Here is a 14,030-nt window from a genome sequence, read left to right on the forward strand (position 1 = left end):
CACAACGTATAAAAAAAAAATGCTGTAATAATTATCTCAAATAAATCATCCAAATAAACTCCTATACAGTATTAGGCAGATTGCCTCTTTGTTAGGGTCTGGAATGGTGAATTTTGATTTCCCCACCAGTGCCATTCCAACATTGATCAAATTGCTTTAGGATGCACCAGTAGAATAGAATAGAATAGACCACCCTGGTTTTGGCTCTGCACTCTACAGACAGACAAAGGAGGCCCATACTTTTATATTTCTTTAAGTTTCATCCTGAGACACGGTATAGTATTCATTAAGTTAAGCATCAGGATCATGAACATCAAAACATGAAAAAGTGAAAATTATCACACAACTTTGTCTTCACATTTTCCACCGAGTATAAAGCTAGTTAGCCTGAGAGCTAACATTCTCTACTGGTAGATAGCAATGCCTGGAATAATGTGACTGTCTTTTCTTTCCATGACAGGTAAACCAATTGAACCTCTCTATATATATATATATATATTGAATGAGAAGGCTACTGAATTAATAATGCTTGTTCCTCCTCCTCCTCCTCAGGATAGAGGGCTAATGTCTTAACAATTTCACCGAAGACCATCTTGGTGTCTGCTGATTTTCAGTTTCAATCCATCATTTTAATTGGGTGCTGCAAGCCGAAAGAAAGAAGAAGTGCATCGATCCCACTGAAAGGCTTGCAGGTTCAACCTTCTGATAGCACTTGTTGGTGAGAAGTCATCAAATTTTCTGCTGCTGCTTCTTCTTCTAGTTTACATTACCCTCACCTTGCATCTGCATTCAAGGAACGTATAGAATTTGAATTTCTGTTTCTCTATTAGTAATAGTCATGAAATCATGATCTTGATTGTCCACTTCCTTGTTGACATACATTGTTGTGGAATAGTTCCAAGCTTCTGCAGTGGTTTGAATTAGCAGAACTTCCCACGTAATGTAAGCAAAATGGTGAGTTTTCACAAGTCCTTTGGGTGAAGAGAGATCTCATTCATCCAGTCCACCAAAAGAACATTTACATCAGAAGAGGAAACTTTCCGTTCAACTTTTCATCATTACCAACTGTCCCAGTAAAAGAGGAACTCATTCCAGTACTTTCTTTGCACTGCATAATATTATACTACTTGGTTTCTTTGTTGGAAAGAAACACAAAGCACAACATTCATCTCATGTCCATTTCTTGAAGGCCAAAGTACTTTTCATCAATTTGACCTTCTCTTGCCCTTTTACTCGTTCTCCTCCAAACAGGTTGATATATAGTTCTCTGTCAATCATGTCCCTGAGCTTCTAAGCATGCTTTAACCACAACTCCTTCGACAACTTTTTATATGTATTTTAACAGGACAGGCCTCAGTAGAACGACCACTTGGTAGTAGGAAACTAGAAAAATATAAAGACCGGGGGGGCTGAAATTTGGCAAAAGCCAATAGCAATAGCATTGAAAATAGCATATATTGAGTTATGTGATGATAAAGGGAAGAAATGTTATTTATCAAACTGGGATTTGAAAAAGAGCCCCATTATTTATCAAATTGGAATTTGAAAAAAGTTCCATCAACACATGTAGGAAGTATTCTAAGAAATTTTGCTCTTCATCTTCCAAATCACAATTTAGTAGAATGTTCTCTTTGTGGATATCTTTGGAATCTAATGTCCTATTTGCTAAATGCTATCTCAAGCAATACGTACGGAGATTAGCACACCAAAATGCAGTAGCTTTTGACAGATGACGTCGATTTAGGGGCAAAGTTGAGGACCACTTTCCATGAAAGCACTTCACGGGAAGCCCATATAAGACTAGAGAAATTAACGTTTGGCCTTATAACTGTTGTTCTTTAGCCGTTACATTGAAAGGTCATCAGTTTCTTAGTCCTGAAAACAATGTTGATTGCTTTATCATTTTCCTTTCCACCAGGATTGCTGATCAGTGGCGAATAAGCATAAACATTTTGTGGATGAAACACCGATCATTAGTTGTAACTGTTAAGAATGAGATCCTAATGCTCTTCATGCAATCAGCTTGTTCTGGAAGTCCATGTAACTTAGAATGAACAGGTTCAATTCTGAAAGACCAGAAGATTGGAACATCTACTCCAGCTCAGATCCTAGTCCATCTCAAACAGAAGTTAATCAGGAAGGTCCATGGAAAAACTTTGGGACATCAATGAATGCCCTTTCTTTTGGTTTTGTTGCTACCGCTATCTTAATTTCAATGTTTCTCATAATGGCCATCTTCGAGCATCTTTTCAAGCCAAGTGAGTCTTTTTCTTCACCTCAAGGTGGCAGCAGCAGGACCTTGCGATCTACGCAAATGCAGAAACTCCAAGATCCCCAAAGGGTATGTTCCTGCCAGCAATTCTTCCTTTTTTAAAACGTCGTATTTCTCATGGTTTGAATGTCTAATTTCTGTGGCTGCAGGTGTCAACAATTTCGTATTCCTCGGATTTCTCCGTCTTAATGCCAGGGCAGCAGTATCCTACATTCATTGCCCAACCAGCTCCTCTTCCTTGTTCAAGGGAAGGGGTGTGCTGGCCTCCCCATGAACATAGATAGCTAGTCTTTCCTCGTTGTATCCACTGCTACATGATAAACCACCAAGTAATCTTCGGTTTGGATGCCTCAACTTCGTGGATGAATGTATAAAACATATATGGTTTTGGATGCTTAGGTAAAGAAACTCCCCCACAATGACGTTCTCGTTTGTTCTGTGTAATAGACCTTCAATCTTGCATCTTATATGACAATCCTCTGAAAACTTCCACTTCCAGTAGCAGACTTGAATCAAGCTGAAAACTGCTGCTTCGGCTGAAAAGCTCTGTGTCTCCTCTCTTCACGGTGTGCTTTTGTCAAATGACAACTAACGTTTCTCAGGAAAATTTTGGCCATGTTTCGGGAAGAAAACGAATTGAATTATCTTCTTTCAGCCTGTACTACGTAGCTTAAAAGGAAAAAAAACTCGTCAATTATACATAACCTATAAGCCTAACCTAGCCTAAGCTGAAAAAGGGCGCCATTCTGCAGCGCATAATACCTGTAGATGGCCTTGTTTACCTGATCACAATGAATATCAAAGATCATCTCTTCACAGCCGAAATCGACCAATGTAAGATTATGTTGCTATATTACCCAAATTTAAGAAATCTTTTCAGTAGATAATTCCTCTGCTTGGGGGTGCTCAAGAGCAAATGCTGTCACTCGGAAGGATGACAAAGGCTCAAGAGCTAATGCTCTCACATAGTAGATAAAACTCAGAATGAGGAATACACCACAAATCGAATTTTCACATTTAAAGACATTTTCTCAGCCATATGAGGCCTTGTTCTCTGGAAACTAACTGTATGGCACAAAACTAACAGGCTGAAATGCGCCAAGATTGCATGGGAAATTATATAACACTAGCAAGATTGTGAGATTCGCATTCACAGGAGAAAAATGTGAACAGAAAAAAAGAGGTCAGTTCAATCCCGCGCCATTCAATCTCATACATAAAGATCAGTTCCTTTCCCCTACCACTTTTACAATTCTGTACAACAGCCATTCCCGCTTCAAATTGCTTATGCAGCAACAAGACGACTGGCTAGGGACCACCTCGCTCCTCCAAAGGTTGCTGCTTTAAAACGATATGCCTCTCATCTTAGGTCTGAATTACAACCTCTATGCTGTTAACTCTCAAGAAAAGTTACAATGAAAATCTAACCTAAATTTATTCTGGAATATCTTCATCAGGTTGTATTACAGTCAGTAAGGCGTACTTTACCCTGAGTGAGATCCTACCCTTCTCAACCATCAGTCTTGCACCTGAAACAACCCAATACCCAGGAGTTTCTTGTGGCCCTCTTGTCATCTCGGTTGTGTCAACAAATTTCAGCAGTTTAGGCGCCTGTACAGGAACAGGAGGGCCACCAGGGTAAACAGCAGAGTTTATGTTCACATCAGCTGGCTCTGGAGGTGGCTTTGAAACAGATGTAAAATGATGACTAATCAGAGTTGATATAAGTCCAGATTTACGTGCCAATCCCGGGGATCCATCCCATTCAGGATGTTTTACGACAGTGGCCCCCAGAACAGTTGAGAAACGAAGTCGTAAGAAAAGAATATTTTTGAACCCATAATCCCTGACTTGTAACTGTGCTCCAGTTACAATAGAGAGATCCTCATCAGATTCAACAGGAGCTGTACATACATGAGAGAAGTTCTTCCACTGAACCTTTTCAAAGTATTTACGATCACAAGACTCATGGAGGAAATTCCCATTTGGATCATCCACGAGTTGGAAAATTTTGGGTAGAGATGAGAGATGCTGCAAGTGTATGGCCAAGCGATTGCTCCTTTTACCCTCAAGAAACAGTCGAAGACCAGTCACAGGCCTTTTGCCTACGTCAACCTGAATGATTAATATCAAATTACTATTGGAAGAAAGCACAACATAATTCACCAAGAACAAAAGCAGTGATTACTGAAAAGATATGGATAAGTCACTTTCTTTTCCATTTCTTTACTACTTATTTTCCAGAAAACCATTCCAGCAGAAACATATGGTTTTTCTCAAATAGTTTCTGTACTATCAGCACAACAAACCAGGTTTCATGCCATATCAACAAGGCTTTTGTAAGCAACAAATAAGAAATGAACTTGGGGAAAGAGATTTGCATCAGCAGATATTTTCATGTACAGACAATTGGTCGGCAAGAAGTTGAAAAATATTAGAGCAGTAATCCTTGTTGTGCACTGCCTGTGTTCCAGCACTGCACTATTACTGCCATTCTCTTCCTCCTCCCTCCATGCATTAGAATTTATAATATGAAGCCGTGTAAAAGAATACATAGACGTATAGTTAAAATTATGTTCAGGATGCTATCAAGTGCTTCTAAATGGTACACCTCTTGAAATAAGAGAAGATTCAGAACCGGTAAGCTTGATACATTTATCAAGAAATTGGACACCAAGTTTTCAGCCAAAATTGCAGACTAATAAATACCAAAGGCAGCAAAACACAAGGAAGTCTCTGTGAGAAGACACGGCATTCTTTTCTGTTTCTATTTCCATTTAGTTGTTCTTTCTTTTTTTTTTTTTTGGGGTGGGGTGGGGGGTTTGGGAGGGAAGAAAATAGTCACCCTTCTACATACTGCAACTTTACAATATAGTATGTTCGGAAGGATTCAGCTCTTTTTGGTACTTATTGAAGCTACACTAAGATACAAATTAAAGGACAGCTGGGAGGGGCATAAAATCAGGCAGTCTATAAGAAACCGAAGGAGAGTCAAACTAATAAGTAAAAACACTTTACCAGAGCAGTGTTTACGTAGAGCTTGGGACCCATTAAACTAAACTGCAGGGAAGCTGTGCTTTGCTGCCTCCTCTGTGGACCAAGAGGAAGGTCACTGAACACAGGAGCCCACTGCCTAGGCAACTGGAATTCCAAAAATTGATGAAGTTCTTCAATAGGTGGTTTATCTGCAAACAGAAGCAGGAAAGAAGATGCATCAGAATTCATATATGCTCAAGTAGGTCTAGGAAGAGATGTAGAAGACAATTATGTCCTGCCCAACCCTTTGGTGCTTCTATACTCCCCCAGTTGTTTTTTCCCCTTTTCTTCAACAACTTAAGACTCTGTTGGATCAGTCACGAGCTTGCCACTCACAGGAGCTCAAAAGCAATCTGTCTTGAAGGAAACAACCCTCCCCTTTTATAGTCTCATTGAAGAAAATGTTTGAATAATCAAATGACTGAAAAATATGAAATCACAGGGTACCCCTATAGGTGTTTAAAATAGCCTAAAGCAAAAGATGCTAGATCTTACTTACATCTCAAATATAGATTAATGGCATGGATCAAAAATCCACTTCCACGGACTCCATTTAATAGGGATGTTACTGGAATGAATGACATTGAAATCACATCAGGTTCCAATTGCACAGTTTGTAACCACTCATTATGACTGAAGTTTTTATTGTCATTTCCACCTCTCCTCTTGCAAATGCTAACAATATCCTGCAATTTTACATTCAATTAACAAGTCCCAAATTGCTTATATGCTAGAAGGCAGCAAGTAAACAGATTTCAAACTGGCATCTGGAAGACTTACGTCCTTATGTGAGTAAGAACTTGATGTCCCACTATTTGCAAATCTTAGTCGTTGTTCCCGGACTTCAAACTGCAAAAATGAACAATTCAACAAGATTTCAATGAATTAAATATTCAGATTAATTGCCACCACCCCAAAAAAAAACAGAGAGAGAGAAAAAAATACAAGGGGTAACACAAATTCTTTATCTATCTTGATAAATAGGATGATATTACAAGTGGGCACATTAGTTATGACCCATGCATGCTAAACAAGGCAACCCCTGATGAGCTCCACTAAATTACATAGGAAAAGAAGTGTGTGAAAACTCTATGGAATCAGCTTATTCTTGGTTTATCTAGCACATGCCTGATTGCAACAAAAACCTTTTTTATGGTAATCGCCATAAAAGAACTGGCATCAAATTGAATGGATTAACCCAATTCTTTGGTTCTCTCAACTGGTAATCAGTTCCTGAGGAAGCAAATTGCTAGGGTGGTTTGTTGGGTAGTTATCGTATTAGTTTGCTTGAACTCATGTGATTAGTATCCATCTTCAGTGGCCTCAAAGACCAATTTCAGTTAATTTAGCCAGATGAAAGAAATAAATGCCCGTTTACACCAGAATTCTTCTGTATGGGAAGTTGCCAGAAGAGTAAAAGATCTTATTTCTAAACCTTCTCATTGTGGTATGCTTTTTCAGACTCCGTTCCATATTTTCCACTTGCATCTAAAAACCTTTTATCTGCCATAGCCTTCAATCTTTTCTGCACATCAGCAGGTTGAAGCGATGAAGAATGCTGCTGCTTCATGTATACTACATCCCTCCCACCCATCTTCACACCAACAATAACATGGGTGCCAAATTTTTCAATGAACCTGTTAAAGTAGATGAAAAATATATTTAGCATGAAAAGAGCTTCTAGCAAAGATTAGGACATGGAACATAAAACAAGATAACATGAAGAGGTCGATGCTCATAACCTACACATGACAAGTGAAGAGTTCTCTCCCTCCTCTTACCCCAGCTTTGATTAACAGATGTTGGAGTTTCCGCAAGGAAACCCTCAGCCATGTATCAAAGAGATTTGGCCCCACAGATGCATCTCTTAAATAAAGAAGTGGAAATAGTTCACCTTCTTTTAGTTTGATAATACGCAACCCAATATAACCTTAACTGCTTTCATACTAATCAAAGGTTTAATCTATCTCACATGCAGATAGTAATGTTCTACAGTTTCACTCACACGTTGACTGGAAATAAACTATGGCCATGCAATTGGTAGTGATGAAGTCGGAAAACAAGGCAATCATTGCACAGATCGTGTCACAGGTTAAAAGTAGTTTCATAAACTTGAGCACAAACACAAAGTTTGTGCAAGCAATATCTGAATATAAAGTTTGCAAAAATTGTTTTTTGTACCAGATGTAAACACAATAGGTGATGTTGACATCAAAACCCCTTCCTGGAGGGGCATTTCATCTCACAACCTCCCCCCAACAACCAACCAAAAGAGAAAAAAAGAAAAAAGAGAAATACTTCAGTGAATGAAAGGATCAAACCTACAATACCAGCCTGGATATATACAGAAACAGTAGGTCCACACATAACACACAAAGAAAAAAGGGAATGAAAGTGCTGCCTTGCAAGTTGTACCTAGCTAGTGCAGCAGGTTCCCATGATGACGGAACTTCTTTCTTCACATGATCACACAGCACCAGCTGAGATTTTTCTAAAGCAACTGTATAAAGTGTGATGAATACTCCATCAAAAGCAAGAGTTTTTGTATAGGCCGCATCTTTCTGCCAGCAACTAGAAAACTCGAACATGGCATTGAAGAGTCCACAAGGGATTTTACCGGTCAATGACAACTCCTGGTTGAATTGTTCCGACATCTGATGATAAACATGTAGTGTGTAAATACAAAAGAGAAAATCTGTAAATGTTGATCAAAAAACATAAAAATAAAAGGAAAGTAAAATAACTTGTCCTGATGATGACACAATAAAGTAAGTACAGAGAATCCAAATAAAACGAAAACACTAGTTTTAGTTCTGATTTTAAAAAAAAAATTTGTCCTCATATGAATTATAACTTCAACTAATGGCCAAATTTGGCTGAGTGTAGAAAGATCAGAAAGTTCACCCTCTAATCTAACAAAAAAAATTGCATGGCAAATATAATGCACAATCAAATGTAACATTCTTCAGCGCTGACACATCTAATTTAGCATGAACACAAACTGAACTCAAACACGAGAAAAAGTTACCGCAAATATCAATAACAAATGGAAAACGTAGGAAGAACGGTGAAAGTATGCAAGTATTCAGAGACATATTACTTGCTGAAAAGTAAGAACATCGGAGCGAAACCGGGTGCGTTCTCCTTTATCACATTTGATCGATTTTGGCACATCAGATATCAAAATTCCGCCTGGGAGTACGACATCTTGACCTTGATCTTGATCAATTGCAATCAGCTGCGAATCCCCTTTGCAGTATTTGAGCCTAAGATCTACAGATACATCATATCCACGCCCAATTGACTGAATCGCAACTTTTGCTGCTTCTGGAGCTGAGAGCTTAAGTGCCATTGCTTAAAACATCCTTCTCTTCAAAAACAGGAATCAAAGCCCAAGAATTACAGCGCAAATCCTTGCTCCTGTTCCCAGTTTAAGCCGAGTTCAACAATAAATCAAAATGTCGAGAATGTAAAAACTCTGTTCGTATAAGTTTCTTCACTCAGATTTTCCTTGAATTGTTACCAATTGTTTTGCTATTGAACTCAGTAGTATGCTTAAATTCGAGAGCCTTTGACCTAATACAGTTCCGAGACTCCCAATTTTCAAGCTCAGCCTTGTCACTATCTATTCTTGCACATACCACGGGAGAAATTCTAGAGCAAAATTGGAAATTTAGCTAAAATAAATGAAGATATAAATTGAGCTAATTCTCAAAAAACACACCTGCATAAATTTATCCCCACCTATAATTTAGCAACAGGCCAGAAAGAAAATATCAGAAAGAAAGCATGCTAGTATAGAAATGTTGGAGCTGGGTGGTTTCAATAATGGCAAGTGGTTGGAAAAACTTATAAGCCCAATGAGAATTTTTTTGGAATTGGGAGCTGAAAGTGAAAACCCTAGACTCTGCCCAACAAATTGAAGTCAGCTCAGATCTAGAGACACGAGAGTTGACACTCAAGAGTCAAGACTACTAATAAAGGGCAAAAATTTTTTTTTTTTTTTTGACTGAGGTCTTCCATTAGTTTTTATGTGTTAAAGTTTTTGGTCCTATATTTTTTGGGGCAAATATAAGATATTAAAATCAGCGTTCGAACATTTCAGTGTTGGATGCAAACGAATCTAATCAATTCAAACATTTAGTGTTCAAGCTTTCTTGTATGAGTCCTAATTAATTAAATAAGAGTGTTCGAACCATCCGCCTTTGGGTTGGTGGTTACCACCAATGCATTAAAGTATGATAGGGTGTTCAAACCATTCTACAATGCATTTAAGAGTGTTCGAACCACCAGCTTTTGGGTTGGTGGCCACCGCCAATGCATTAAAACATGGTAGGGTGGGAGGTAAGGGTGCGTAGTGCATCCGTTTAGTCCGATGATGATTTAGTCCCTTTCAAATTATTCTTGGACCTCTTCAGATCCTTCCCCTCCCTCTAATATAGGAATCTAACATATCGACTGAAAAAAAAAATGTTCGAACTTTGTACTCTTGTATTCAAACATAGTATAGTATTCAAATTTATTTGATTATTCTAATGAATTTGAAAATTTGTTCAACTTTTGAGTTATTTAGTATTGAGTTGATTTGACTAGTTAATAGATCAAATTCAATTGAGATCTTATTAAGTTCAGTACGATTGAAATATCTATTGGATTGATTCATCTTTCAGTCGCATCCCTGTTCTATGGCTAACTATAATTCTATCTATCCCCTTTTTATACCTAACTAAAACTCTATCTATTTTCAGAAAGTGCATTGAAATTTTTTATTCTATATAGTATGTGATGAAAATGGAATTGATGCATAAAAAAAAAGATTTTGAGTAATAAAATATCTTTTTATCAAATTTTAATACTAAATCAATAACATATTGAAAAGGATTGGAGTGAAGTTAGAAAATCGAGGTAAAACTAGTAAACCAGAGACCGGGACAACGGCAGTAAACGTCAACTAGCCTTGCATATATCCATTTGCGTGTTCAACGGGAATGTGATATAGTGGCTGACGGTGACGTGTAAATTGTAATGTAGAACTTATGGACCGGGTAATTTACCATGTTGTTTCTCTCTAATCGTGTATGCATTTGATTCAGCAAAGTCGCATGCAAGACCATTCAACGTATGAAATGTGTGGTTGTGCTGTGTGGGTGGGTTGGGGGGGAGTTGGAGAAATCGGAAAGTGAATGTAAGTGAAAGATTTTAAGCTCAAACGGTTGAGTGATTTGCGAAGAAAAAGTATAAGTGAAAAAATTTATATTCAATTTTTTTTATATACATTATTTTTTTTTAAAAAAAGTATGAAATAGCAATCGACTATATTGGGTAACCTAAAGGGATAATTTTAGAAACTTCCCTTGAGAATTTCAAAAAATGTTATAAAATAATTAATCTCAAAAGAGATTATTGTAATTTTTGAAATTTGAAAGAAGGCCAATAAATAATCAAAAATCTCAGGAGAGGTTTCTGAAATTATACCTAAAAATAAATGTTAGAGAAGGTAAAGAAACAAGATTGCTATAGTGAATGGAAAATGACCGTAGAAATTGGAGTGAGTGAAATTTACAGGCGGGCGCAGAGGCACTGTGCGGTTTGGTGACGATTTAGTCATCTCCAGGTTCCCTATTGATCCATTTATGTCCACCCATTTTTCTTAGTATAGAGTTGGAGTAGTTTTAGAATATAAATTATCACGTCGACAAAAAAGAAAAAAAAATGGAGTTAAAATGAACTAGTTTAGTTCAAAAGTTGTGAAAATTACGTAAATGTATAATGAGACTTAATAACTAAATTTATTGCTAAAGGACTGCACGAATACATGTGAGTAGGTTTGGATAAGAAACCCATGAAAAAATCCACCTTAACATTTTTTTTGTAAAGTAGGTTGGGCAGCTTAAACCATTTTCAAAATTTTGAATTGGCTATCATATTTTTGGATCATAGACTAGTTCGATTTTCTTGATTTCCCATTGTTTTTTTCGATATTTTTTAAACAACCCTAGAATTCATTTGTTTTAGGTAACGTGGGAGGTAACTATTTATCTAATTTTGATAGCAATGGAGAACACATGGGCTTGTAGTCTTTGCTTTAGAGTTGGCATAAGTCGACTATAGAAAGTGATTATAAAAAATAATGAATATCAGCAATAAACTTATCTTTGATAAATTATAGATTTCAACTTCTTTTGACTATCAAGAAATTTATAATCCAAATGTAAAAGTAAACAAAAAATTTTAAAAATTAATTATCTAAAAATCAAAATCTATAAAATGAATTAAAATAAATAATCGAGAACAAGTCCATAGCCTTAAAATCTGCCCACAGACGAGTGGAGTAGCAGTGAGCCAAGACCAGTATCGTAACGGGTTGGGCCGCAATACTGTCTGATAAAATCAGTCCGTAGCCTTAAACGCACTTGTTGTATGGATGAATGGAAAAAGAAAAAGGTATAGCACATTGCTGGCGCTTGTCTGATAGCCTATATCAATATTTCTGGGTCTTTCATGTATATTAGAGGCACAGCTCCAAGTCTGGTCCATGGGCTTTATCCGGAATTTGAAAGGGGGACACAATATAATTTTTTTTCTCAGTGACATAATCATCTGCTACAGTGACATAAATTTTAGGGTGCATCTGATAAAATTAAAATTTAAAAATTGAAGTCTGAAATTCGAATTCGTTAAATTATTAAATTATTAAGTATTAAATCTACTGCATTTGAGTGCATATCACATTAGTGATAAGTAAATAGATTATCATTTAATTAATTCAAATATTTAATTTTTAGTTATCAAACGGTCTGAATATATTAAGATCTAAATCCATTCAATTTAAATACTGAATTGGGTTATTAAACAGGGCCTTAGTTGCTAAAGTGACATAATTATCTCCTAACGAACTTAAAAAGTATTCAATCTCATATTAATGTAGTTTTTCATTAGTAGGATTCCAAACCATCAAATCTAACTTAGGTGTTTGGTTTCGTAATTTTTTTCCCCTCTCTTCTTGTAATTACCTTTTAGACCAGTCCATTTAAACATGATCTCTGTGACAGCCCCACCTCCCTCTAAGGCGAACCAGAGGGTTCGGCGGACCGCCTGCCCGACTCTCGCCGGGACTCAGTCGTTCACTACATTCCTCATACAGATTACAAGATCAAACTCAAATATTACATCAAATTCTCCAATAAATAATTACATATCAAAAGCGAAGCGTCCACGCTTCCACTGCGCCACTCTGATCCTTGATACCAACTATTATACAGGAGGAAGTCCAAATCTAGACTATTACACATCCAATCAATTCTAAACGTTCAATACAATCCCAATATGAATGATTACACAAAAGGAAATTCAAGTTCAATCCATACATGAGATAATCCAGGATTAAACACTACAAGCCACTCCTTCGCCTTGAGCCCTGTGGAGGGGAATAAAACATTTTTGGGGTGAGCTAGAAGCTCAGCGAGTAACCAATAAAATCAGTTATCAAATCAGTTTAACAATGGTTCATTTCAATGATGTTGTAAATCAAAGGATAAGTCTAGAAACAATTACAACGTTTACAAAACATTAAATAGGGAGTATCAATAATTCAAGAAACATTTACAATGGAAAGCGATAGTAACATTCATGAAAAGGATACGTTCGTTCTCCTGTCATTTCATTTCATTTTTGGTTTCATTCGTGCATTCATTCACCCCGTCCCTGGCTTTTGACCAGGCTCCACCAACCTACAAGGTAATACTCGAGTATACCGAAACGTTCACCCAAGTTCCTAGTCGCCCGACCGAGTCCGCTTCTGGCTCGAGACGACCGGTAACAAGGGGCAATGGCCAGTTCAACCCAAAAGGCTTACATTCATGCGCAAGTAGCATTTAATCATTAATCATTGAAAATTTCATATTTATTAGGTCGAGTGCGATAAAGTACACACTCGCCTAGAAAACTCGTTTTAACAATCATTGAAAGCAAAATCATAATAACAAGACACTGATATGCAAGCACGCATGATATGTAAGAAACAGTTCCAAAATTAACTTTGAAAACAGTTCCAAAAGTAAATAATGCGGGAAAGCGGTTCAAAAGTAAATTGGAAACAGTCAAAAGTAAATAATGCAAGAAACGGTTCATAAATAATTTTAGAAATAGTTTGAGGTCACTCACCTCCACGGCTCTGAAACCATCCATCATATAGCATTGCCTTGCTCAAATCCAAGTCTTAGATCACAAACCCCAATGCAACAAGTCCCTTCAAAGTTCGGACAGCACTTCCTCTAAATTTGCTAACTTTTCCAGCCATCATGGCTTCATTATATCCTCAGCCAGTCCCAAAGGTACACACACAACAACAAATTCATCCAATAGCCATTCAACAAGCTCCAAGTAGTACTAGTTACAAGTCAAGCTAGGGAAAAGTCCGGAAATGAAAATTATAGCACAAAACCAGAAAATAGTTTTGACGTCATTTTGCGATAATGGTACCAAAGGCGCTACGATGGTCGGATGAAGGTGCAAGACCCACCGTTTCGAAGCTAAGAACCAGGGCTACAACAATGTAGAAGGTCACTCAGTCCAAATCCCAGCACAACTAAGTCAAATATGCCAAATAACAAACCAGAACCGTAATTGCAGGTTTACAAATTACACTATGCTGTAATCAGTACAACTCAGTCTAAACAGGTCCAAATGTAGAAATTCCAAAGGCATATGGTAGCTAGGACAT

General features: G+C 37.2%; 2 protein-coding genes across 6 annotated transcripts; one reads left to right on the forward strand and one right to left on the reverse strand.

Moving 5' to 3' along the window:
* Positions 1-370: 370 nt before the first annotated feature.
* On the forward strand, positions 371-2,739 carry LOC113763014. Of its 2 annotated transcripts, XR_003467293.1 has the most exons (4): positions 371-460; positions 553-718; positions 1,919-2,341; positions 2,422-2,739. XR_003467293.1 is itself a non-coding variant. In XM_027306692.1 (2 exons), the coding sequence occupies exons 1-2, from the start codon at positions 2,051-2,053 to the stop codon at positions 2,554-2,556; spliced, it is 426 nt and encodes a 141-aa protein (XP_027162493.1). In that variant the 5' UTR covers positions 1,247-2,050; the 3' UTR covers positions 2,557-2,739. The 2 variants fall into 2 exon arrangements, 1 of the variants encoding a protein (XP_027162493.1); XM_027306692.1 differs by lacking the exons at positions 371-460; positions 553-718 and having other exon boundaries at positions 1,247-2,341.
* Positions 2,740-3,257: 518 nt separating this feature from the next.
* Positions 3,258-9,242, reverse strand: LOC113762556 (MACPF domain-containing protein At4g24290-like). 4 transcript variants are annotated; one of them, XM_027306056.1, is made up of 8 exons: positions 9,053-9,242; positions 8,409-8,728; positions 7,724-7,962; positions 6,744-6,945; positions 6,089-6,157; positions 5,808-5,994; positions 5,291-5,457; positions 3,258-4,387 (listed from the first exon to the last, which is right to left on the reverse strand). In XM_027306056.1, exons 2-8 carry the CDS (start codon positions 8,658-8,660, stop codon positions 3,707-3,709), a joined length of 1,797 nt encoding a protein of 598 aa, XP_027161857.1. In that variant the 5' UTR covers positions 8,661-8,728; positions 9,053-9,242; the 3' UTR covers positions 3,258-3,706. The 4 variants fall into 4 exon arrangements, with proteins under 4 accessions (XP_027161857.1, XP_027161856.1, XP_027161855.1 ...); XM_027306055.1 differs by having other exon boundaries at positions 8,409-8,962; XM_027306054.1 differs by having other exon boundaries at positions 9,033-9,242.
* Positions 9,243-14,030: the final 4,788 nt, after the last annotated feature.

Source organism: Coffea eugenioides, chromosome 2, assembly GCF_003713205.1.
Source record: "Coffea eugenioides isolate CCC68of chromosome 2, Ceug_1.0, whole genome shotgun sequence".
NCBI lineage: Eukaryota > Viridiplantae > Streptophyta > Magnoliopsida > Gentianales > Rubiaceae > Coffea > Coffea eugenioides.